The sequence below is a fragment of the Crocodylus porosus genome, unplaced genomic scaffold (genome assembly GCF_001723895.1).
Source record: "Crocodylus porosus isolate Cpor-Errol unplaced genomic scaffold, CroPor_comp1, whole genome shotgun sequence".
Classification (NCBI taxonomy): domain Eukaryota; kingdom Metazoa; phylum Chordata; order Crocodylia; family Crocodylidae; genus Crocodylus; species Crocodylus porosus.
This window is the reverse complement of record NW_017728886.1, coordinates 65,094,829-65,122,772: the sequence shown is the minus strand read 5'-3', so window position 1 is coordinate 65,122,772 and position 27,944 is coordinate 65,094,829. Positions and strand designations below refer to the sequence as shown.

At 41.2% G+C, this 27,944-nt stretch overlaps 1 protein-coding gene across 1 annotated transcript in view; it reads right to left on the bottom strand.

Annotated features, from left to right (window-relative positions):
* The window catches only part of KCNH8 (potassium voltage-gated channel subfamily H member 8), a 245,275-nt gene that overhangs the window by 132,665 nt on the left and 84,666 nt on the right, over positions 1 to 27,944 (bottom strand). The window contains exon 5 of the mRNA XM_019532738.1: positions 23,109 to 23,349. Coding sequence (XP_019388283.1) covers positions 23,109 to 23,349 — 241 coding nt within the window. The remainder of the gene's footprint in view (positions 1 to 23,108; positions 23,350 to 27,944) is intronic.

Sequence of the window (27,944 nt, the reverse complement as noted above, 5' to 3'; positions counted from 1 at the left end):
TAAGCTCCCAGGCTCTCCTATAGATTTAAGTCTAAGCTTCTAGCCCAATTTATAACCCAAGCTGCCTTGTCTTAACTGCTATTTTAAGCAGAATTAGTTAACCCTTGTTAACTAATCACAGATAAAATAATATCTACATCAGTGTGCATACTTTCTTCGTTGGAGGGAAGTCTATCAAGGAATCACAAGGGTAGTTGAATGAAAGGTAACTACATCTCAGTTTTGGGTCTGCCAATCTTGATACTAGGGTTGGAGTGTTCAGAACCATAGAAAAGTAGTGCTGGAAGTGACCTCCATCTAGATCATCTAGTCCAACCCCCTTAACCTGAGGTAGGATCATCCCTTTCCAAACCATCCCATACAAACTATAATCACAGCTCTACATAAGATTGCCATCCACCGTGACACAGCACAGACCTAACACCCTAACCTGCCACAGGTAAAGCAGGGAAACCATGACAGTCAATGTCCTGCTTCTATGAAATATTGTTAATACATGCTCAAGTTTTCTCAGGTAGAGGGCTACCATACCCCATCCCCCTGCTACAAAGGAAGGCAAAAAACTCCCATAGTTCATACCGATTTGACCATGGAGTAAAAATCCTTCCTGACTCCATATATGGCAATTGGTTTGACCCTGAGCAGAGGAACCGGCACACCCCAGTCAAAGTTCCCATGCTTGGCAGTAGTCAATACCCAGTAACTCTGAGGAAGGCATAAAAAAACTACGCTGACATGTAGCAAAAAAAAAAAGGGGCGGGGGGCAGGCGCAACCAACAAAGGCCATAGTACCCATAGTAGAACATGGACATAGCTATGCCTAGATCATCCCTGACCAGTGGCTAGCCAAACTGGTCTTGAACACCTCCAGTGATGGAGAGTCCACAGCTAGGTAGCCTATTCCACTGCCTCACTATTCTAACAGTGAAGAAGTTTTTCCAGATATGCAATCTAGACTTACTTTTTTGCAACTTCAAACTATTGGTCATTTTCCTCCTCTCTGCAGCAAGAAAAAAAAAGATGCTTTCCTACTTCTTTATGCCTTTCAAGTATTTGAAAACTGCTATTACGTCTCCTCTTTAAGCACCTTTTCTGCAAGTTGAACATGCCTAATTCCTTCAACCTCTTCTTATATGACTTGCTTTCCAAGCCCTTTATCATTTTTCTTGCTCATCTCTGGACTTTTTCTAGCTTCTCCATGTCCTTTTTAAATTCAGAGCCCAGAATTGCACACAATACTCCAGATGAGGCCTAAAAACTGCTGAATAGGGAGGCACTGTCACCTTCCGTGCTTTGCACCTAATGCTTCTATTGATGCATCCCAAAACTGCATTTGCCTTTTGTGCAGCTGCATCACACTGCAGATTCATATAAAGTCTGTGACTATTTTATAGTTGTGTTTTTGATTATTCCTCCTGAGATGCAGCACCTTGTAATTGTCTGCATTGAACTGCATCCTGCTAGTTCTAGTCTAACTTTCCAATATGTCAAGATCCTTCTGAATTGTGCTCACACCCTCCAGTGTATTCACAGCCCTTCCCAGTTTTGTTTCATTTGCAAACTTGCTCAAGAAGCTTTCTAGGCCAGCATCCAAATCATTAAATGAACACATTGAACATCACTGGGCCCAGGACAGACCCCTGCCATTCTGACATGGACCCATTAATAATGACCCTTTGCTTGAAGCTATGTAGTAGTTTTATCTAGCCCACATTTCTCCAGTTTATGAAAAGATCATGCAGGGCCTTGTCAAAAACTTTGCTGAAGTCCAGATATATTATACCCACAGCATTCCCTACATCCACTCATGTATTTACTTTGTCAAAGAAGGAGATCATACCCTGCTGCCTTGAATTAATTCAGATCCAACAAAAGCTCTCTGTCTCTTTTGTGATCTTTTCCCTCAGCTTTTCCCCTTCCTTATCCCTAAAATACCCATTAGGTATCTGGCTGCAGTGTAATGTTTTGTGAAAGCTGAGCAAGGAAGCTGTTGAGTAGATCCTCCTTCGTTGCATCTTTGGTTAGGACTTCCCCTCGGCTTTTTAGCAGAAAACCCACAGCTTCCTTGGTTCTTCTTTTTTGGCAAAAATACTTACAGAATCTCTTCTTGCCGTCTTTAAACTCCTTTGCCAGGTGCAGCTTGTTCTTTATTTTTGCATTCCTGATTTTTTCCCTGCAGGCTATTTCCTGGTACACATATAGTACGAATTTTTGCATATTAGTTATTATATTTAAATGATAATAGTAGTGAATTGATAAACAACCATGATTGTATTAGATTTATTTTGGTCTTTTATGAACAACTAAAACTCTCTGCTTGACGTAAGTAAATGAACTTAGTATGCCCTGTGTACATGAGTGTCTGTGTGAGAGGGTGAATGGTGAAAGACTGGTAACTATTTGCATGAAAACAGAAGAAGATTTAACTGATTGTGTAAGCAACAAGATGCTAATGTACAAGTTACCAGACAGTAAAATAATTAAGTTAATGAATAGTTAGCTGAAGAACTCATCTATGATCAAGTGCAAAGGAGATAGTGAAAAGAAGGAATTCTGCATATCTTTGCCATTTGAACTACAAAATGCTTCAAGGACACAATGCTTCAAGGTAGAGATATCAATGGAGCTACCAATGGAGATACCAACTTTACTGGAATGACCTCAAGTTCAGATAACCAGAAGAAACAACCTCTAATTAAAAACTGAGCATGTAAAAACCCCATTGCTGAACAAAGACGTGAAATCCCTGTAAAAGTGAGATGCAGACAAGGCAAGATGGGGAATCCACTCTTTGTGGAGTCCTGGAGCAAAGGCACATTTGTTTACCCCCCGCTCTCTGGACTGCCCATCCAGTGCTAACATTGAATAGCTTGTTCTGGTAATTATAACATCTTACTGGAGTGGTTTTGTCTGTATGTTTGTCTATATCTGTTTGTATGTATGCTTGTGCACGTCTGCTTGTATGATTGGTGTGTCCAAACTTATGTACGTTTCATGTAATCAATAAACATGGAATTTTGCTTTATCCCCCTGTATGAGGTCTTGCTCTTAATTTGAGTAATTGGCAATTTAAGTAACACATTTCCTTGGTGACCTGCCCCTTCTTCCATTGCTGTACACTTTCCTTTTGCACTTAAGATACTTTAGAAGCTTCTTGTACAGCCACATTGGTCTCTTGACATTCTTCTTGTGCTTCCATCATGTTGGGACAGTTCCTTGTTAGGCTCCCAATATTATGTCCACCCTCCCCCTTTCCCTCTTTGAAATCTAGCATCCTAATTTTGCTAACCTCATGTTTCCCTGTCTTAAGAGCTGGAAATCTATTGTATTGTGATTGCTTCCTCCCAAGTTGCCCATCACCTTCACATCCTCCACCAATTCTTCCCTGTTGGTCAGGACAAGATCCAAGACAGATCATTTTCTTTCTGGGACAGAAAGTTGTTCTCCACACACGTTAGGAACCAGCTTGACATTTTATGTTTGGCTGCATTGTTCTTCTAGCAGATGTCCAGAAACTTGAAGTTTCCTATCAGAACCATCCCAAAGCTTTTGGGTAGATCTATCACCTGTGTTATGAGTGACTCTTCCCCACTTTTCCTGATTAGGTGGCCTATAATAAATCCCCAACATTATATTAGTGCTGCATCTTTTACCTTGCATCTTCACCCAAATGCTTTCTATTTTGCTGTCTTCTTCCTCCTGAACCAGGGAGCATATGTATGTGTTTTTGACTGTGAGGGAGAAGGAAAGAGGGAGTTGGGAACAAGCTTACTGGAGTAACAGAGATCACAGATATGCTCAAACCAGTCTGCCTATTACCAGGAGGAATGTGCGGTGACACCCTGCCCCTGTTTTAGGAAGCAGCTGGCCTGCACACGGGCAGACAGAGAGGATAAAAAGAGAGAATGGCAGACTGAGTGGGGAGAGAAGGTGAACAGACAGCACAGAGATACCACAATTTCAGCAACTGTGGATAATACAGATGAATGGTATCGGACATCAGAAAAAGAGAAGACAGAGGCAACCGGCAGGAGGAGGAAAGCAGTGAGAATGCTCCAGGGAGGCAAGGGAGTGAGAAACTGCGAGCTGAACTGACTTTGAGTTTACAGGATGTCAGATGATTAAGGGCTCAATAGAGATAAGGAGCCTAGGTGGTATAAGGAACCTAGGTGGTATTGACTTTGAGTTTAGTCTAATGAACTGCTAGCACATGCACTTTCCTTTGCCTTAAGCACTTAACCCATTTCATATTGCCACTTTAGCTCCTAAAGCATGTTAGTGGTACTTGAATAAGTTATTGTAGTAAAGCACTTTAGGAATAGGTGGGAAATGCTATTATAACTGAGTGCTTAGCAAGTGGGTAGGAGGGCATAGTGTAGTCATTCAGTAGTAAGTGCATTTTAGAGGCTACAGGGATGTGTGCAATACTAGGCAGCTAGGACCGGGAGAAGACTTGGGGGTGGACCAAGTGTGTGATAACTAAAATAGTACTGGAAACCTCAAGGGTATGAATTGAAGAGTACTGGGAAAGGTGCAATAGCTGGGCACTTTAGATCCCATATAATATCAGCAAGATTTTGGATAAAAGCTGATCATTGGACTAGTGACAAGAACTACACCCTAAATGAGTTCATTTATTTTTTCATTTATTGCATTAGTGAATGATGGTGTACTCTCATTGCTGCCAGATTTGACATATTATTAACATTAAGGTGGAGTAAGGCTGGAGTATGAGGGGAGGTTGGAGCCCCAGAATCCTGTAAAATCATTAACAGTCTAGTAGAGCTGTGCAAAATTTCACCAAGTGTTTTGTTTTGATGTGTTTTGAGCTCAAAACAGCAAAATTGAAATGAAACAAAAGGCTTTGAAACAGCTTCAAAACAAAATGAGGGCACTCAAAACATTTAGAAAGTTTTGAAATGTTTTGAGTTTCAAAGCAGCCTGGTGGCGGGGGAGAGCCACGGCTGTGCTCCAAGCGGGGGGAGGCTGCTGCTGCTGCCTGGGGGCAGTGGCAGCACCAGCTTTCCCGATGCTGGGTGTGGGCTGTGCCCAGCACCGGTCCCAGGTGGCAGCAGCAGCCTCTTGTCATCTCAAGCACAGATCTGGGGTCCTGCACCTCTGGGAGGAGTCCAGCACAACACTACAGCCCTTCCAGGAGTGATGGCCCCCAGATCTGTGTGCAGGATGATAGGAGGCTGCTGCTGCTGGCAAGTGACATGAATTGTGCTTGTCAGCACCTTGGGGTGCAGTTTCCCAGAAATCTCCTTGAAGCTTGGCAGGCTTAATGTCCTCAGAAGGGGATACCATTCCTGCAATTTTCATCTGAATTGGGCAAGACATGACAATGTTATAAGCATTTTCATGATTCCCCATTATAACCTATGGCAAACCGTTGAAACGCGTCGAATCAGCAAAACAGTTTCTATGAAATGAAATGGAACGGTGCTTCAAAATGAAAGGAAACAATGAAACAAAAAACACTATCACTTCAAAATGGTGAAACAGAAGTTGAAACAAAACAGTGCTGTTTTGCACAGCCCTGGAGTCTAGCAATTTCCGGATGAAGGGCTTAAGGCTGTAACAAACAGGGCTGAACACCTCTCAGTTATAAGAACTAGAAATCGTAACAGGCAAGTTGCATGAAAAGACAGTCCTGAACTCCTAAGATAAGGAAACATGATGGCTCTTGTGTGAGAAGAGGCATTGGCAAGCTAGTAAGGTCGGTGATGGGTCCCAGAGCATACACTGACATACAAGGCAACACCACCGCCTTTTCTCTAAACCCTGTCCTTCCAAAAGAGAATGTAGCCCTCAATACTGGCATTCCAGTCATAACGGCTGTCCTACCAGGTCTCAGTGATACCAACCAGGTCATAGTTCTTTTCACAGGCTGCAGTTCCCAGCTCATTTCATTTATACCCCATACTTCTCACATTTGTATATATGTATACATGTACATATTTGTATACATGCATTTTGTAGTTTGACTTCCTCTCTTTCCTTTTGCATCACTATTTGCAGTCCAGTAGCTCTCTGACCCTTTCCCAAAGTTGAGTTGTCTCTTAAAGTCCTTTCCTATCTGGACTGTGTGCTCAGTTGCTGGAGGGTTTTGATCACTATCCTAGTGATCAAAACCTAGTTTAAAGCCCACCTTACTAGGTTGGCCAGATGATGCCCAAAGATGCTTTTCCCACTTCTTATTAGATGGATCCCATCTCTTAACAGCAGTCTTCCTCCCAAGAACATTGATTTATTGTCAAAGAAGTTGTAGCCTTCATGTTGACACCACTATTCAACTTCCAGGATACAATGGTTTCTGCCCAGACCCTTGTCTTCCATGGGAAGAATCAATGAGAACACCACTTGTGCTCCAGTCTCCTTTAACCTCTTGCTAAGAGCCTCATAATCACCTCTGATCTGCTTCGTGTCATGCCTGGTGGTATCGATGTGCCTACATGGACAAATAGGAAGGGGTAGTGGTCTGAAGGATTGATGAGCTTTGGCAGTCTCTCTGTGATGTCCTGAATTAAGGCTCCAGGCAAGCAGCACACCTCCTGGGGACCCCAAATCTAGATGACAAATTGTCCTCTGCACAGGGAAGTCACCAACCACTACCATTCTTTTTTTCCTTTTTGGTGCAGTGATCCTGGAACCCCTGTCCTTTGGGCCATGCACTTTCTGCTCTCTAGGATGCTGCCTCTTATGCCTCATGCTGGCAGATTTCCTCTCTTCTGCCTTTTCCTCATCAGTTCCAAAGCAGAGTCCTTGAAAGCAGCTGCTGACTTTAATCTGCTGCTTCTGGGGGGTGGGGCAGGGGCTCCTTCTTCAAACCATCTCATGCTGCCACTTCTCCTCATTGCCCTTTACCCCATGTAGTACCAGCCTCCCATAACCCTTGTCCAAGTAATATTCCTGGTCCCAGATGCAATGCAGCATCTACCTGTGCTTCTAATCTTTGCATCTTCTCCTCCAAAGTGGACACCAGCTCACGCTTAGTGCCAATGAAGTGCTATTGACCCTCTGGGAGGAAGACGAACACAGCATATCCCACAGGTCACAGCAGCTACCCCAGACTCCATTTGTGCCTCCTTTGCTCCTTGGAGAATACCTAAGCTTTAAGGAAAAAAGAAAAGGTGTGGGGGGGTGGGGAGGAAGAGGGAAAAAGACACATCACAAGAACCCACACACCAAACAATTCTGCCAGGGCCCTTGCCCACACTCAAAGACACCCATGCAGCGTCTCCTGCTCTCTGGCTCCCTCCTCAGGCCAATTCCTTAAGCAAACTTCCTCTCCATTTTTGTCCTCTGTTCTCTCCACCCCTCAATTATTTAAATTAGTCCCACCCAGAACAAGCTCTGTCATTCAGTCATCCCAGGATGAGGAAGGGCAGGGCACACCACAGGGAAAAAGAAAAAAAAACCCCAAACACACACAGCAGGCACTAGGCAAACACTCTAGCACCAATCAGACACCCCAAGTCACTAGCACAGAGAAAAGCTTCTTTAAGGCAGTCCCTCACCTGAGCTGCTTAGCCCAGACCCACTGCTCTCTGCTTACTGTTCAGCTTACTGTTATTGATGGGGGGGGGGGGTTATGCTTTTTTTTTTAAACTAAAACAGCTTAAAGTTAACATTGTACAGCTAAGATGATCAGCTGTTATTTGTCATATAGAAATTTAGAAATACGAACTACTTAAAAAATACTCCTACTTGGCTGCATAATTTTTTTTTAAAAGATTAACTTTCTAGGATTAGGCTAGAAGATTAGACTTGGCTCTTGTGCAAAGGTATTTTTTAGAAAGGGAGAGCATGAAAAGCAAGTTCCTTCTGAAAAGATCTTTTGCTTTTTATTTCCTCTTTAGCACAATCACAAACCATGTTTTCATGTTGGCATTAGCTTTGTAGAATATTCTGGAGAAATTCCAGCTTGGTTGGCAAGGCCTGCTACAAAGGTTAGGCTCTCAGTTTCAGAGACATATTACATACTAGGTCAACAGAGCTCATTTTAAGTGGTTTAGTGGAATTAGTTGAGCGATTAATGCTCAGATTAATAATGAAAAGCACCAGTTTAAAGCCATTTTCTGCTATAAATTCTTAAAACTCTCATGCCACAGTTCCTCAGGGGTGTTTGCTCAGGACCTTGGCTAGTCTCTGACAGTACCCCTCTAAAGGCAGCCTAGGCATAGCTTCTAAAGTGCAGGGGAGTAGGGAGGGGAGGAGGAGCCTTGGCTCCTTCCCACACAGAGACCCTGGCTTTTTGGTCCCCAAATCTCCCCACTTGTTCTGTGGCCATGACTCAAGGAGAGGAAGTTTCTCACTTGTTGGGGAGAACAAGTGCAATCTGAAGTGCTAAGAAGAAAAGCTGTTTCCGGCTGTAAAGTTGTTTCAGTGGGGCAAAGACCACATAGCCAGAGGTCCTCTGCCTCCTCCAAAGAATGAAGAGGTCCTTCTGTGCTCAGTCCAGCACTCCTAGCATCCCAGAGTTACTGAGCTGGTCTCTTTACAGCCTACCCAGATCCCCAGGCCCCCAAAACTCCTCTGCCAGTCTCTGTTTTCAAACTCCATCATCCAGGACATGACACCCTCCTTGTCCAGCCTATTCTCCTATTGTCATTTTTATCAAATTCAGCTTTCTTGGAGCCACCTGAGTGTGACTAGTAATCCCATCTCTCTTGACATGTCTGTCAACAAAAGTTGTTCAAGTCTGTTGATACTATAGGTCCATCTCATTTCCTCCAGCATGTAGGTAACTGTGAGACTTATCCCTTCATTCCCCATGCACAGACTAGTGAGATAACCTGAGGCACACAAAATTACAACATGAATACATTTAAAACAGAAATATTACAGTAACTGTTTATATAGATTGGAGTTATCTGCCAAGCAGGCATTAAAGTCCACAGGTCCAGTTCTGCTCCCCTGAAACCTATGGCAAAACTCAAATTACTTCATAGGAATAAGTGATAGCCTTAAAACAGGGAGACCCTGGTGGAACACTCCAAAAAATAGTTCAGTGGCTAGCTCAAGGCCAGCATGAAAATGCAGTGGTTTTCTTTTTATCACTGACAGTGTAAATGGACACAGCATTTTTTCCAGAGAAAGCCTTGTGTCCTGGGATCCTACAGAGGTACCTTTCAATTATACTGCTTTAAGTACCTGTGAAGTATGTGAGATAAAATGTACTAATACATTTTCCCCTTTGTAAAAATTATACAGTGTTGCATATGTCTGTAAGGTAACCATGGATCATGCAAGTTAATTGGCAATCATTACCAGGGCTGTAAAGGGCTGTGCTGCTCTTTTGTCCTCTGTATTGACTTGAATCAATCAGGACCATCTCAAATGTCTCATTTTCTATTCTGAAGTTTAACAAGATGTTATAATAACACCCAGAAGTATATCATTTCACAATGATGTGGTAAGTTGAGTAATGGGTAAGTTGTTCTCTAAAATGCTATGAGCAAATATGGCATAGTGAAAAAAAGGTTAATGTTTGTTGGGACAGTGATTTGATCAGTATTAATTAAATTAAGTTACTCCAAGTATCTTGACAGGAAATGATCACTTAGAGATTTACTGGTTCAGAGGTTTGACCCCTCATAGACAATAACCTACTTCATCAGATGTTACTGGTGAAATAGGTTGTTGCCTGTGAAAGGTCATACCTCTGGACCAGTTCATCTCTAAGCAACCACTCTGCCCTACCGTCTGCCTGATTTCAAACTAACATGGAATACCAACTCTGTCTTCAGGAGAGATTAAGTGAATTAAAGACTAATAGGCCAGCTGCATTAAAAAAAAACAGATTCCACATTTACTCAAATACAAGATGAGGTAGAAAAGCTCCTCGTCTTATAATTGCATACAAGGACATCTCACCAAAACCACTGTCTATCATTAATATGCTGCTAAAAGCAGCATGTGCTCAGTAACAGAAACCAACTATAAAGCTGACTGAGTGCGGCCAACTCTAAGCATGACTACAAAATACATGGCCCACATTGGGCAAACCTGCCAATGGGAATCTACCTCAAAATAGGCTACTGCAGTCTATCTGAATAACACATATGCTTGTGTCCATTAAGAGCAGTACCCCTCATCACTGACTCTTTCTAAAGTCACAGAGAGCCACTACATTGCATACATTTTGACTTCTTCTTTACACCCACAGCTGAGCTGCACCTTTCTTTCCCATTTCTAATGAGCCCTGTTTCTTCACTAGCCATACATGCTTGTCAAACATGACAAAATGGGGCTTAAAAAAGATCAACCAGAATTTCTCTGTCAGCCCTTCTCTCAACCTGGAGCATATGATTAGCGTGGCCCTGCCCTCCCCCTGCGGGAGCTGGAGTAGGCTGATGTTTGCCTTATCTGCATATGAATTTTTGGAGTATCCCAGGACTCATGACAGGAACACCTAGATCCAGTCAGGAGCATGGGCTAATTAGCACATGGGTCCTTGGGGGAGAGGGGAATGTTTGGAGAACGTATGCATACTGAGCAGTGCTGAACTGTGGGGTCACTGCAGCTTGAAATGCTGTTGAATCTATTGGGGCCCAGCCGAATGAACTACATGATAAAGCATGAGCCTTTGGACTAATATCATGCTACCTCACTTGGAACCCAAAGACAAATCAGGCTGGCTGGACACAGAAGCAAAATCACAGGAAGACTCAAGTGTCCCCTAAAACCACCTGGAAAAAAAAGATCTGCACCTCCAGAGGTGCAAATGGGGGGGAGGGAGGGAGCTTGTACCTGAACAAAGACCCTAAACCCAAGAAGAAATTTTATATATATAAACTTATATAAACTTATAATATAAACTTTAAAAAAGTAAAGTTTTCACTCCCCATTCCCTCCCCTCACTGCTTTCATTATGGGAACACTAATCTTTCCACTAAATGTAAGAAGCCTACTAAAGAAAGAGAAAAGGGACACAATAGAACAGGGCCTGGAGCAACTACAAGAAAACATTATGTCTCCAGGAACGTGGTGTGCCTAGCTCTAAAAACTATGTTTTGTTCAAAAAAGACAGGAGGGGACACACACACACACACACACACACACACACTTTTCCAATTGTGGAATGGATCAAATGACAATAGAGCAGCTGGTGTCAGAATCCTCCTGAAAGGAAACAGAGTGTACCTCCTACAGCACAGAGAAATTGTTGCAGGCAAGCTTCTGCAAGTCACCCTTAAAATAGAAGGACATTTGACCTCCTAATGTTTATGTACCAGCTAATAGGGAAATGAGGTAACCCTTCTCAGATCACAGGAGACTTCAACTGCATCATTGATGAGGGAGACAGAATAAGTGGAGGGCAAACAACAGGCCTGGACAAATCTTCTAGGCTGCTGAAACAACTGATCTGTGACCATAGCCTGGTAGATGTGGGCAAAGGACCCCAAACACCCGGGCTAACTTCACCTGGGTGGACCCCACGTGGAAGACAAAGTTATACATAGATTTAGTCTTCCTTCCGAGTGGTCAGTAATGACAGCCAAATCCACATCTGTCTATTTGTCAGACCACTGTCTCCTGACAGTGAGGGCAGAGATGGAGAAGAAGCCCAAGAGAGGCAGGGACATGTTAAAGTTGAATGTGAGCCTCCTGGGCTACAAAAAGACTCAGAGGGAGTTTAGGCAGTGCTATGCAGGGTAGAGAACCCTCAGAGCTGGGTACCAGAACCACACAGAGTAGTGGACTGTTGTAAAAGAGAGAATGAGAGCTTTCTTCCAACAAGCTGGTAGGAGACAAGCCTGGATCCAGAGAAGGCAATACAAATGCCTAAACCACAAGTTGCACAGCCTGCACAAGCAGGCAGCTGGGGGTTGGGATGTGAGGGAAGCCATGACGGAGATGAAAGCTTGGATCAAGACCTGGTACAGGGAACAGGCCAGGAAAATATAGGCCCCCTGGTTGGAGGAGGGGGAGGAGTAGCCTGCTCACTTTTGCAGGTTGAAGACCAGGACGGAGATCATGACCAGCTTGGTGGACAGAGCCAGGATGAGCCACTGGCTGAATGAAGGGATGCTGGACACAACAGCAACCTTCTACTGAGAGCTGCAGAGGACCCAGGGGCCATGCAGGAGCTCACCTGGGACCTTGGGGAAAATGAGGGCTAGAAACTGGTGGAGGAGTGGATGCTGAAGGAAACCACCAAAACTCTCCAGAGCTTCAAGAACAGTATGACTCCTGGGGCAGACGGCTCCTCCAAGGAGTTCTATGTCAGTTTCTGGGATCAGGTGGGCCTCTACCTGCTGAAGGTGTAGAGGGAGCAGTTGCAAGAGGGCCACCTGGGGGTGGGATGGATTAGGGCCTCATAACCCTTCTGTACAAGAAGGGGGCAAGGGAGGAGTCAAAGAACTGGAGATGCATAACACTCCTTAATTTCAACTATAAGTTGATGGCCAAAGTTTTGGCTGAGTGCTTTAAGTCTGTTATGGGGTAGTAATCAAGAGGACCAGTCATGCATGGTGCTGAGGCAGCAGATCCATGGAGACCTGTCACAACTGTGAGACGTACTGTGGCACCAACAGGGGTGGATGTTGCTGTGCTAAACCTTGACCTGCAGAAAGCCTTTCGCCAAGTGTTCCACCCATTCCTGTTTGAGACGCTGAAGAATGTGGGGGAGGGGGTGACACTGTCTCCCAGATCTTTGTTGGATGGATAAAAACACTGTATACCAACATGAGCAGCAGGATGCTGCTGAACAGGTTCCTGACCACCCAATCTCAGTGGATTTGGACATCTAGCAGAGATGCTTGCTCTCTCCAATCCTCTTAATCTGTGTGATAGAACTGCTAGCCCAGTGGCTCAGGTAAAACCCAAGAATCCACAGAGTGGAGATCTCCAGGGGCAGCAGGGCAGGGACAAGATTCCCAGCCTACATGGATGACCTCAATGTCTTGTGCAGGGAGAAGTGGTAAGTGAAAAGAGTGCTGCAACATGCCCAGGTGTATGGAGTAGTGTCAGGGGCCAAGCTCAATGTGAGCGAGAGCCCCTGTCTAGCACTGGGCAAGCTCAGGGACCTGCCTTCCCTGAGGAACTCCACCCCTCCATGAGGGGGTAAGGATCTTCAGGGTGGTTTTTGACCCAGAGCTAACAGACCAGAAACTGTGGGAGAAAACCAAGGCCAAGGTCAAACAGAGACCAGGACTATAGAACTTGTGCCATCCTTTAATGAGGTGATGGGTCAGGCTGCTTACAAGGGCAGTGTTGCTGCTGGTGTTTCTGTATGATGCACTGGTCTTCCCCTGCCTCAAAACAAATCATCTGTCAAGTCCAGAGGGCAACATGCATCTTCTTCTGGGGCTCCAGATGGGAGAAGTTTGCAAGGACCAGCCTGTACAAGATTAAATGAACTGGGGGCCGAAGAACTTCTGAAAGAAATACAAATTAAATAATGAAAACCTAGAGACCCTAAAAAGCCACTGTAAAATGAAATAGGTCTTTAGACTGTAACCTGGGGATGTATTACCTGGTGACAGCTGCCAGGCTATTTGAGAATGTATTTTCCACAAAGACTTGTAGAAGGAACACAAGAACTTGCATTGGCAGGTAACCCACCAGCCACTCCCAGTGTAGGCCCTGAAACAGAAAGGGGCAGAGAGGCTCACCAGCCTGCCCCAGGGAAACATGCCAATGGAAGAAGGAAACAATTGACTACTTTCTTTGGGGCTCTCTCCCAGGGAGGCATGGAGGATAGTAGTTACTCTTCATGATGGTGACAGGGGTCAAGATCCTAACCAGGGAAGTGGTGCTGTTCAGATACCTAACCAAGCAGCAAGTGACCCCAACAGCCCACTTTAACCAGTTCATTTCCTGCTTCAGTAATGCCCTGTGGAAAGACCAATAACCTGCTCATGTACAGGCAGTTGAGGATAGCATCAGAATGGGAATGAGCTGCAGTAGTACTACATGAAGACAAGAGAAGACGATGGGGAGACTATAGCAGAGGATATGTGGAGGAAAGGAGACTGGCATGGACTGTCTGGGGATGGGACCCCTGGAGAGGATGAGGATGAGGACAAGGACAAGGACAATGAGGACAATGATGATAGTAATGAAGTGGGGGCGAGCAATGAGGATGACAGAGAAGAGAAAGACAATGAAGACTATGTAGATTAGGGACTGGGGAAAGAAAATGGAGGGGTACAAGGGTGCAGATGAGGAGGGGAAGGGAGATGGGGCAGAAAGAGTGAAGGTGGTTTTACATAGTTATAATGGTTAAAGGAGATAGTGACAGGCACACAGGAGCACAGTGCATGGATGCACAGTGTAATTATTGTAAAGGGGATGATAATGCTGTAACTGTAAATGTATGGGTTACTTGACAGTCCAAAACACACTTGTCATTATATAGGTCCACAGAGGTATAGAGGTGTATGTGTCTGTATTTGTATTTATTTATGTAGAAATATACATTTTCTGCAAAAATAGAGTTTGTACTACACATAAGTAGGTGCCAAAGTGCTGCTTAAAATGTATATATGGAGTACCTGTGCTAACACTTGCAGCGGTTTCACAAAAAGGTAACACGCATCAATTCTGGATGAATTGAGTGTATGGGTACTATATGCAAATTGCTACAGCCATGTTTAATTTCAAAGTTATTGTTTTCAGATGTGCTCCTTACTTCCATGCGCTCAGGGAGAGCAGGGTCTGACATTAACGAGCGGGGTAAGGGGCTGCCAGGGGAAAAAGTTGTGGGGAAGCAGAGAGCACAGGGGCTACCTGATTCCCAAAATTTATTTTCCTTGCTGTAGCAGTGGGAAGGGGACATATTCAAGGCAAACCTCCAATACTTAGATTCTGTACCTGGAAAATTATAACAAGTTTATAACTTCTGTCTATATAGAATCGATTTTTTTTTTGGCAGCCGGGGGGGGGGGGTGTGTCTTATCATCAGGGTCATCTTCTTTTCAAGTAAATATAGCACTTTTCTTGTGAGAGGAGTTTATGACTTGAATTACTGCAAACTCCAAACATTCTAATATATGAATTAGACCCCCAAATAATCATGTAGGTGACTAAAAATTAATTGTAAAAATAAGAAATCAGGGACTCTTATTTACCTTTTGTCTTATGAATCTTTAGGTTCGCATTTTCTTTGTAATCACAAGGCCAAGACATTTTTTTTTTCAAATGAAAGCTGAGATTCTCATGGAGTTTCATAATGCCAGCATCTGGGCCTTTTGGAACTCCACATCTATTTCAGAAGTGTAAAGTTTCAGCTCTATGCATCAGCTATTCACAAGCTCCCCACCTAAGAATAAAGTGCATCTGTAGCAATTTCACAAGCATAGTTCAAAAGTGCCATTAGCAGGAGCACGACCTAGATGGAGCAATGAATGGACCATAAGTATGAACAGAGGAATAGCCCAATCCTGAAAAATGCTGAATAAGGAGTTAAGTCAATATAAAACCACAGCATTGTTCTACCATCTCTGTTGTGCAATACTGATAATAATTCTAATTTAACACATTCTTCAAGTATGACAACAATTCAAGTTAATAATATATAAATTACAGATAGCCTTCAATTCTCATACATACTTGTAAAAAGAAACACAATGGAATGCAAATAGCTTAGGGAATGACAATGGCATTTCATGATATGCAAGCTGACTCTTGGTGACGTGAATGACACACTATACTCGGTTTTGTCACTAGCAAACCTCAAATCTAAGTAACAAAGTTGAAAAGCTAATTGTAATTTGCACTTAAATTCTCCAAGAGGCATCTTACGCTGCAACTCTGATCAGAAAATGGTGTTACTACACAGCACTCTATCTGCTTTATGCTAAACGTGTAAGGAATCTGTGACTGTAGGTGGTTGAGAGCATGAGACATACTGACCCCCAGAGCTTTTGTATTTGTTGCATGTTGCTTATTTCAGTTATGATGTTGTATGTTATCAAGAAGTGCCTAGAAAGACAACTGGAATTGGATAGACAGAAAGATGTATATAGGAGATAAAATCTGTATAAGCATGGATTCATATCCGACTGTTGATGAAAGTGTAGCACATTTGGAAGAAGCACAGATGTAGATAATCTGAACACTTGTAGTTTATTACACAGATCCAACCAAAACAATAAAGCTATATATGGCCTATGTTGTCCTGAACTTAGGTCCTTACAGCAAGATTCCCATAGATTTCTGAAGGGTTTTGGTGTGAGTTTATATATTGTATAGCATGCCAGCTTTGTCCTAAGCATTACTTTTTTCTTTTTTTCTTTTTCTTTTAACCTTTCTTAAAGTTCAAAATGGAGCCCTTGGTAAATCATTATGTCCTTATAAACAAACAAACCAATGTACAAAAATGCATAGAATTTTTTCTTATGTGCTGGGTTGATGTATAGTCTGAGCTAGAAATATAGCATCTTGCATCCAATTCCTTAGCCAGGGCTATTGTATTGCACTCATTAGGCTCTTTGTATGCGTCTCAATACTGTAACTGACTTTTTTTGTTATAGATCAGTGCACCATGGATCTTTAACAAGTCGCAACAGAATTGAAATGATTCAACTGAACATATATTAAAGGGATTTGTACTTACTATGTCTACAGAAACACATAAATAAGACAAACTTATAACTAACTACACCAACTACATCATGGGCTAAACATGATACGGCAACTTTGATGCAATGGGCATTTTTATAATGAAAGGTTTTATATTCTTGGACTGCTAAATAGCAGCAGCTCCAGGAAACCTAAAGAAACGGTGTTACTGGAAGTGTCATTATGACAAGTGGGAGGTTACTTTGTAATTATTTCCCATTGAAAATAAATCATGCTTACCAAAATTTATTTAAAATAATTCTGAAATTCAGACAAGAAAATTTTACCCTTTGTTCATACACGGGCAGATTTAGTTTTGATATCACCACTTTTCTCCACATGCTTGGGCATGGATGACCATTAACCGATAAATAAGTGCAGTGATATGGTTCTTGGATATAGGATTAGACTGTGACTCGAGGACAGATCCCCAGATTGTGTAAATTATCATAGTTCCGGTAAAGCTGAGGGAGCTAGTCTAATTTTGCAGGTAAGAAACCTAGTATTTATTAATAATGTATATTATTTTATACATTATTAGTAACATGTAAAATAACCTGCTTCAAGTATGCACGCTGTGCTATTCATATACACTCCTAATTTATCCATAATCTTTTCCCAATTAAATAAACTGGGACAGAAATCACATTATGTACCAAACACTGAACAATTCAATACTTGGCAACAAATTCAGCTATCCCATGACCACTACAGACCCCTTCTTAATTTTTTCAGTAAGCTTAGTAACTCAAAGTTTCAAACAACGCATTTTATATTTCATAATCCAGAGGAAACTTCTTTCTTTCCAGAATATACCAGTCTTCTGATCTACCTTAGCATTTGTTTTAGATGCATTGTATTTTACAAGTACTACATTTCTTTCTGAAAAAGAATGTATAAGGAAAGCAGTGCATTTTTAGCAAACAACAGAATTAACAAGTTATAATTCTTAATATTCTGCTGTCTTTCTATTGTAAATTTAAGCTCGTTTGTATGTGTATTCTGGTTAAGTTTGATATAATACTGTGTATACCTGAACTTCCTTATATGTGTAGCCAACAGTGATATAGGCTTGTTTTTAGCCACTGTGCTAAAAATTATTTGGCTATCCACATAAAAATTAAGACTAAAAGATTTCATATGGATTTATGACAACTGAAAATAGGAGCCTGTGGTCTCTTTCATTCATATGACATTTGGTTTGTAAAACATATATAACATAGCAACACAGGGATATAAGATGGGAAGGGGTCCCCTGGGCATCAAGCCAAGTCTCTTGTGTACACAGGCACTCATTAACAGAAAGCACTCCAAAATTGCTGCTTCTTGGTACCAGATTTGGCGATTGGTGTGATCCTGAGCACAAAAACAAGTATCTCTAACTAGGAGTCTCTGGGCTTCCTACTAATGGCAACAGCATCAGCACACCCCAGTCAATACGAACAATAATTAGAAGCCAGTAGTTTTCACGAGGGGAAAAAATATTCCTTCCCAGCCCCACAAGTTCTGGGTACAGACAGTCAAAACACCTTCCATACTGCAAGAGCTGCTGTCACACCCTAATCTGAGGACTGCAAATACATGACTCCACAACACATAGAGATTGGTATTCTAGATTTCCCTCTCCTGTCATACCGCTCCTTCCACAAACTTATCCAGTTCAGTTTTAACAAAAGGGAAGTTCCTAGCTACACCATTTGGCTGTGAAGGCCATTACAAAATTTCATTTCCCTGATGGTTTGAAACCATTTTTTTTTAATTTGAAATCTAAGTGTATCCATAAGGAGTTTCTAGCCATACGACCTCAAGTCTGTGCTATTTTCAGGATTACAGTTTTTTTCCCCTCTAATAATATGCAGCAAAAAACACTTCAGTTGAAATATTTTGTAAAAACATTTGTAATGTTTCAAATGAGATTGTACAGTGTATTTATGACTGGTCTGCTTATTTGAAACTCCAGAGAGAAGATTAACATAAGAGAGCTAACAGATGGTGTATCACATTTCATGGCAATATTCAGGGTACACTGGTTCCAGAGAAGTTAAGAGTAAGGTGGATTGTATTGACCTATATGGCTAGATGCAAGCATTCAAAAAGCCTGAGGCAGACTCAATCTAAGTTTTGCGGTGTAAGCGGCGTAGGTTTAGATTGTTAGTGAACAGAAAACACATTCACCCTTTGGGAGTGCAAATCTTAGGCTGGGTTTTTAAACCAGTCTGTATATGCTGAACTTCTGTTTTGTTATGGGTATAAACCAGTTTTGTCTGCTGAACTTCTGTTCTGTTGTGCTAATAGACCAATTTCTGATCAGTTATACTAGTAAAAGTGTAATATCTGTACCTGGCCTAAGTTTTCTTGCAGTTTACTGAAAATCAGGTTGCTTCAATGCATTATGCTGTGGTTAAACATGAACACGTCTCAGCTGCATTTGTTGAATTGTATTCAGTAAGACGAAGTTTTGCCAATGGTCTTCTATGCAATCTTAGTAGATGTGAATAGGGTTATATGAACAATAATAATTGTGTTGCTGAAACTTCAAAGACCCAACTAGTTGCAAAACAAGTGGTACATCTAGGGTGACACTGGAAAAAACATCAGCCACTGCAGGGGCTGCAGCCACACAGTCATGCCAGCAGCAGCAAACAGAAGTTACCACTGCCCCTGTAATTACCCCTCTGTGCAAAACATTACCTTGAATGGAAAGATAAGTATGTCACTCATTTTAAAAACATGGCATTGATTCTGATTTCTGTACAGGATAATCTATTCAAATGCTACAGTATAATACTGATTTTTTTTGAATGATACAACTTACATTTAGAAAAGATATCAATGCTATTTCAGATAAAGAAATGAAAAATAAGTGTTCTATGCCTAAAAGTCATAATAAGGCAGTTATAGAAACAAAAGCATCAGACCAGAAAATGCTATAAGGGTAAAAGTTTCAGGATAATAAAGGTGCAACTGATAAAGTAAAGAGAAAAAATTTCCCTAGCCAATCATCTGAGAGTAAAAGAGCATGCCAAATAAAAATCAAGATTCTTTTGTTTGCATAGAAAGATATAAAACTTTTACACTTAACTGGCATAGAATGCTTCAGGGAAAGGTTTGCTATTTATGGGTTACAATCTATTTTATGACAAAACCTACCAAATTAATGACAGTATATAAAAAATTGTTAGCTACAAATTAAATCCTTACTTTTTAAAACGATTTGCATGTGCACATGCTTGTGAGCATTCATGTAAGCTCAGTAGAGGTAAGTGTTTTTGTAGAGGTAAGTGTTTTAAGGTAAAATTAACTGTATAATTTTCAGGGTATTTTTTAAGGTAAACTTTTTATATCATTTCTGTAATTAATGGAAAATATTCTTCATCAGGTGTAAGAAACACAGATAAGTAAATAAATAAAGACTCATTTACAGAATTTAACAATCAATAAGGACTATATGTAAAAGCTGAAATGAGAATGTAAAAAGGCTTGAAATGACAGACCTCATAAAAACAAATTACTCAAAGGACAGTTTAGTATATACCAAAGTAACATTAGTAAAATAAAATTATGTGCCCATCAAAAAGAAAACAAAAACTAAATTATTTTATCCCCAACATCTGCTTCTAAGGATTTTAAAAGCCACGGGAGTTAACTGCACAACTTGAATCAGTACTTTGCTAGGGCCTAGGAATGGACTTAGTTTTGACAGTCTACCGAACTGGTAATTAAACATATATGTTAGTTCTCTGTTGGAGATATGTATTCACATTTGAGCTCAGATAAGCCTGGGACTTTTCTTCCATTCCAGGTAAAAAAAATATATATTAAAATGACTTTTATAGCTATTACTACTGTTGAGGCAGCCTGCAGCCCATCACATTAGCATCCTTGGTAACTGATGGATAGCAAGGACAATATTCTGCTGCTCTTGTCCACTAAACTTTTCAGATATGTCCAAAAAACACTTTAGAGCCATCTCCACTCTTACTGGGAGTACTTTGATCCTATCAATGATACAGCTGAAAAACTAGAGATCATACAGCAAAATAAATATGATAAAATGTATGGCAGTTATTCATGCAGAAAGAAAAAATACTTTCTTAAATTCTGGAGTGAAAATTGAACAGAGGGAATCATTTTAAGTATCTGCAAGTACAGTGATGTAGGATTCAGGTACAACACAAATCCCTGTTAGTCACATCTCTCACTTAAGTAATCAAAAGCACAGACTCGCATGGTGAATTTTTCTTAATGCTTTTGTATACTCTCTTCAGACTTCCTAAGTCCTTCATCAAATATGTATTTGTCAGGGCCACAATCCAAAAGAACCCTCAAACCTGCACTTAAATTTTAAACATATAATTAATCCTACAGTGTGGCTGCTTATGTTGTCTTCAGTATTTTGCTAGACTGGAGTCCAGGTGAACATTAAACCCATTATTTTCCACTCTAATAAAGAACCAGTCCTCATATGCAGTAAATAGAAACACACCCCAGTACTAGAAAAATTTAGAAGCTCAGCTTCTGTGCTAAGAATACGGGTCTTCAGGGAAATTAATAAGTAAAAAATTATGGAGAAAAAGACTGAAGAGCACCAGATATCCTCCCAATGTTATGACTGAGATTTGCATTCATATTAATTAGAAATGTGGCAGTTAGTCCTCCTGAGTGCACCCAAAATTTACTTGTAAAAGTTTACTTTACTTTGATGTCTTATAAAAAAGTCAAAAGTTTGCATAGGAGTAAAAAGAAAAAAAGTTCAAAGTCAGTAAAAAATAAAAGGAGTTTTTCTATATGCCATACACATATATACACAAATATACAGATAAATATTGGATATGTATGAACTACACATTTCTCCAAGAAATATGAAGAAAAAAGCAGTGTTGGTTAAATCCATTGTCTTGCCATGATTCTGTATGAATAATACAACATATGAATCATATAGGTTGAGTGTGTACTTTCTTGTATTTTGATTCCACAAAACTCAGTTCCTAAACCAGTTATCTGCATCCTGTTTGATAAAGGAAACCATTTTCAATAAGTAGGTTATTTTAACCTTGGATAGACAGATTTTTTTTAACCTTAGAGTCTACAGTATTTTATACATGTGTAAAGAAAGACTTCCAGTTGGACTGAATATGATTAATTTAGTTTTTCCCTTTTTATAGTGCAACGTGTAGGCACTTCAGAAAAGATGAGAGAAAACCTTACTTTTTTTTGCATAGGACAGAAATTTGTTGTTTGATCTGCATTGGAAAATGCATCTGTCTATTGCATATTCTGCCACAGTTGAGAATAATTTGAATAATTCATATGGAACAGATGCAGAATAGTCAGTAGGGGACTAGAGTATGCATGAGGGAGAAGAATTATGACTTTAATCTGCATTTGAACTCTACTTCCAAAAGGTGAAGAGGCAAACATTTATTCAGTGCTTCACCATCCAGACTCTTCCACCTGGAATCCTCCATGCTGTATTTAGCTAAACATACTTCAGCAAAAAAAGCAGCAGCAGCCTTTTTCCATGAAGCTCATAAAAAGCCAGCTTATTTTAAATCTAGAAAACTAGAAAAAACAGCACAATTGTTTGTTGTTTAGTTTGTAGGAAGTTTTATTTTTGTCTTATATTTATGAGGGTTTCTACTAATAATTTCATGCATGCATCTCATTTCAAATCTTATTTTTGTAGGAAAATATATTTTCTGTTTTCTCGTATAGGTAATTTTTAAAAAGATTCTTCTATTTTGCTAATGAATTTATTCATTCCTCCACTTTTCATTGTCCATCAAAGACAATTCCAAGTCTCTGCAAAACTTTCCTTACTGCTATAAAATAGACCTTGCATCTATACACTGGCATAGCTACTGTGCTACACCCATTTATGTAATTCACTAAAACTTTCTTACCAAGAGATATAGATCCATGATGTAACCACAAAAACTTTGTAAGATCCTGTCTATTATACTTAAACCCCAGGTGACCCACTTATGATCAGTTTTTCTGATCTTACAAAGACATTGCAATATTGTTTCAGGGAAGAAATCTCACTGAGGAACCAGCAGGAATAGTACAGTTTCTCAGCAGGTGTCATTATAATTTTAATCATTGGACATGAATTCTGGTGAGGTCATAAAAAAAAATATCAGTTAAAGAATAGGAGAAGATGACTAGTAAATCCCTACTTTCCCAAGTTACATCTTACTTATGAACATTCAAGTGGATTATAGGATATAACCAATATTACTGATACAGCCTCCGTCATGATGAAACAGGGAGATCATTTTCAATATGATAACCTTACTGCAAAACCTTCAGAACCATGACTGGAAGGCTAATTGAAAACTACATTATAATAGTGGGGAATGATAAGGAAGAACAAACCTACACAAATATCTGGAAAAAATCTTAAATATGCTCCTAAAAAACTTGAGTATTTTAAAAGCAGTGCAACTTTCTGATCATTATTCTCTCCTTTAAAATTGAACTTGGATACCTTGTAAAGCTAAAAAACAGTGAGAAAAAAGAAAAATGCATCTTACCTATAATAAAAAGAATTTCCACTGCAATGTCACTGACAGTTGTGCTTCGAGTTGTAGACAGGTCATCATTGCCAATAAAGCAAACGTTGTAAGGTACAGTCACAGCAACATAAAACGTTGCCAGTAAAATAAGCCAGTCCCAGCCAGCTTTAAAAGTGCTATAATGCAACAGTATGAATTTAGACCTTTTTGCATCTGAAACTTTGTATTCGGGAAATGCTGGTTTATCTACAAAAACATTCTGAAAGAGAATGAAAGAAAGAAAAGAAGTCAGGCAACGATATTTCACCATTTAGATTACCTTTTCATGAATTAAATCTAATATATGCTTTTAAAAGAAGATCAAATAAATGTCTACTACACTTGCAGTTGGGCAAATATTACACGGAATCTTGTGCAATTACAGAGCCTCAGAGCAGACGCAATCAACTGAGTCTGCTGGAGAATGCTAATTAGCGCACTCCAGCAGCCTCTGCATCTCATGTATTCAGTGTCCTCATGCTTCAGGATGGTGGCAGCAGTGCTCTAATGAAAGTTCATCAAATAAGAAGCTTCAGTTAAAGTGCCTCCACCATCATTTTGAAGCACGGGATGCTGAATACGTGAGATGCTACAGGCTCCTTCATTAGAGTGGATCTCAGAGTCGCTGTAATAGAACCCCCTCCCTCACCCCCAGATCATGTGTAAAGACGCCCTTAAAGTATATCTGTAAACCTTTTACTTTCACTTTGTGAACAGTCACTATGAATATTCTGGTGAAATGTTTCTTCCAGCAGCCATATTTCTCAAAATACTGAATGTTCAACAAATATTAAAGCATATTAAAGAAAACTGAATTTTCTACTCAGAATAAGCATCCCACGGATTGCTAGAATTACAAGCATCTATGAGTGACATGTGGTTCGAAAGCAAAGTCCAGCCTGTAGGCCAGACTGGACACATGATAGACTCCATTTCCCAGCAGCCCCTGCCTACATTGCTCCAACTGGTTTCCATGGAGACCATAGAAGCAGCAGGGTTGTAACAGCACAGGGCCAAGGACCTGCAGGCAGCGGATTGCAGCTCTGCTACAGCTCACACTGTCACCGCTGCAAAATCCTAGCCAGCCCTGAAGCAGTTTCCCACCCAGCCATGCATCTTGCCAGCACTGATTGGGCTGGAATCCACGGGGCCCCTGCAGTCAGGGCCTTGCTGTTCCTGGGGTCTCCACGGAAACCAACCAGAGTGACAGGCAGGGGCTCCTGGGCAATGGAGTCCATCTGCCCGCCAATCCACCATTTTGCCCACTCCTGTTTTAATGGTTACATGCACTTGTCATATAACCCCCCAAATCAAAACCACTTAAGTAAAAAAATGCCAATCATCATGAATGGTCTATAAACTATCTACAAATAATTCTTGGTTGAACTTCTTACCTGGAAAACCTTTAAAAAAATAGCAATATTCTGATATGTTCAGCTGATTCAAAATTAGAACAAGAAACAAAATTTGTTCAATAACTTAGTTGTTATGGAATTATCCTAAAATTTTGTTGTAGAAGACATTTAGTTTCAATTTAAATAGCTTGCATGTATAGATCTTCATCACTCCCTCCCCCTTTATTCTGCTGTAGCACAATGGGAAGTTAAATTTAATTGATCCAAGATTTAGTGTTGCCATTAACATATTTGCAGAGTTAAGGTGTGAAATAAATACCATCTTTGTAATAACCTGAACCAACAAACCTTAACTCAGATGAGTGGTCCTAGTGGTCTCACCGGTGGGTGGCTCTAAGGCAGTGCCCACATATCTGAAAGTGGGTCTTGGAGTCCCTCTAAGTGAACAGAGCATAGAGGACCCCTGTGTCAAGAACAAATCTATCTTGAATGCAATGGTGTAAATTATGCAATGTCATAAATGTTGCTCTGGATAGCCACATAGCTTATGCTACACTGTGATACTAATGAAATGGTCTGGACTCTGGCAGAATTTTTCCCTAATTACTGATTGTCGTTCCCCCTCAGAAGTCTCATAGCATAGTGTTATAGAGTCTGGGATTCAGTTTGACTGCTTCTTGAATGTATCGTTGTTCTTTTAGGACTCTCAAGACATGCAGGTAAAGATGCAACAGGCTCTAATGAGCAATCCTGCCACGTCACACATGTATATGGTAGAGAGGTACAACTGTGGGCTTGTGAACTGGATAGCATCATGCCTTACTGCCAATGTTGGGGGACTACAATCCCAGGCTCCCCCTGCACCAGCAAGAAGCAAGCTCCTGAAGCTAAGTGGCTTCTCTGTTGACATGGCTCCCAGCTGCACAGGTGGCCCCGTGCACTCCAATGTCTGGGAGACCAGCTGCTGTGATCTTCCAGCTGCAGGGGTGCCTCTACAGCTTTGAGATTACAGCAGCTGTGGTTTCCCAGGAACAGGGGTATGTGGGGCCTCCTGAAGGTGGGAGCTCCTAAGCTCAAGGGTACACATGATCCCCTCCCCCCAGCTGGGAGCTCTGATCATAGTTTCATAGTTTCTAGGTTGGAAGGGACCTGAGTTGATCATCTAGTCTGACCCCCTGCCATGGCAGGAAAGAGTACTGGGGTCAAACGACCCCAGCAAGGTGTACATCTAGCCTCCTCTTAAAGACCCCCAGGGTAGGAGCCAGCACCACTTCTCTTGGAAGTAGGTTCCAGACCCTAGCTGCCCTGACCGTGAAGTAGTGCCTCCTGAAATCTAACCTAAACCTACCCTCTGCCAGCTTGTGACCGTTATTCCTGGTCACTCCTAGCAGTGCTCGGGGGTACAGGGACTTCCCCAGTGCCTGCTGGTCCCCTCTGACTAGTTTGTAACAGGCCACTAGATCCCCCTCAGCCTTCTCTTGTGATCAGCTAATGGTGGTCCCAGCCACAGGGGCCCCTGCCATATGTTTAATTAATGGAATGATAGGAAGAAGCTATAAAGTTATGACACATATTTTGTGCAGTATCTTTGTAGCTTATTCCACTTTTCATCACTCCATTATTTAACTGAATGTGTAGCTGGGTGTCCACTTAAGGCCACCAGTCAATCATGCCTTAAATGTAATATGAAGATTGGGACCTAAGGATCCCCTTCAGAAGTTTCATAGAACACGCTCAGTGGGTGCCTGAAGACATGCGGGGAGGCTTTTCCAATATGCTTAATTACAGTACGTCAGAGCAGACACAATTAATCGAGTCTTCTGGAGCTTACTAATTAGTGTGCTCCAGCAGCTTTTGTGTCTTGTGTATCAGTGTCCCTGGACTTCAAAATAGGAGCAGGGGTGCTTGAACTAAAGTTTGTTTGATAAGCTTTAGTTAAAGCACTCGCTCCACCATTGTGAAGCATGGGGACGCTGATACAGTAGAAGCTGCAGTGCTTTAGTTAAAGTGGCTCTTAGAGCCACTCTAATTAAAGTGCCCCACCCCCACCCATGGAGTATGTGTAAAAATGCCCACGGTGTCATGTTTTAAACCTTTCTAAGACCCCACAGAAATCCTGGCAGAGGCTAGATAGTGCTACTGGGGCCCAAGCCACATGGTTTGTCCATGTGGAGCCATATATACCACATGAAAACCTTTCTTGGGTTTAAAGGAGCCCATCATCTTATATCACGATGAGGAAGAAGAGAGTTCCCTACATGCACTTCTGAAAAGGTAATCTACCTCTGGACTGGGACCAAGACTGGAAAATAGGAGCCCATTTCACCATCGGAGAGATTGTTTCAAACAGACTCCCAATGCTGGTGGGTCCTGATGAACTTTTAACCTTGGATCAGACCCAGACCTGAGGGAATTTGTGCAGGACAATAAACTTTGGTACACGCTCTCTCTCTCTCTGTCCTTGCTTGTTGTCAGTTTAAATGACCAACAGATTGAGCATGCTTTCTGGAGATGGATCTCCCCATAGACAGAAAAGGCATCATATGTGGCCATTTGATACGAGTCTATCACATGATAGTCATGGATGAATCCCAGAGACCATGAGTTTATTTGGCTTAGGTCATCTAATGTAAACAACAACAAAAAGAAGAGGGTATGCTAACTCCACAAGGAATATGAATGAGTTTAATGCAGGAAAGAACAAGGTCAAGCCAAGTACTGGAGGTGAATCCACAAAATACTGTCATCTTGAGGCACTGGTGTATTTTTGCAAGGTGCAAAGAGTAGGTACCACTGAGCAGAAGCCTGAGAGCTGCAAGCTGTGCCTGAATACTGAACTCTCTAATGCATCTTTGTTGACTGGGGAAGGGTTTTATTAGTGTAGGTAGTTGAATGAATAACACATTGCAACATTTCCCGAGGCTTAAAGGAATTTGAGATAAGTGTAGTCAGACAATTGGCAAGAAGCATAGGATGCCCTTTATTCCCTTGGTACAGGAGATGGAGAAAGGCAGGAGCAGAGTGTAAGTGAGAGATGCTGTTAAAGTAAAAAATGCTCTCTGGTTGAAGCTCAAGGTGTGAGACATGCCCCCTAGTAAAAGCATATATTAGGATAATTACTCAGAAAAAAATAATGTTGCTCAAGTAATACAGGAGAGTCCATAGATGCTTCATGGTAGCATCACTTAAAACCAGATTTCTGTGCACATACTGCTTAGCCGCTAATCATAAGAAGTGGGCTTAATTCTTAAATAGCCACATGCTTTCAGTAGGACATCTCTAGGACAGAAAGCTCCTTTTTAAAAAAGGCACAATCCCTCTGACCCAGACAGAAATATAATAATTTAATTTTCCCAGCATTTTAGACATAACTATTAAAGAAAGACAAAACAAAACTTTTCTTTTCCTGATGTTATTGATAGGCAATCCTAAAATATATTGATAGGCAGTGATGTTAGCA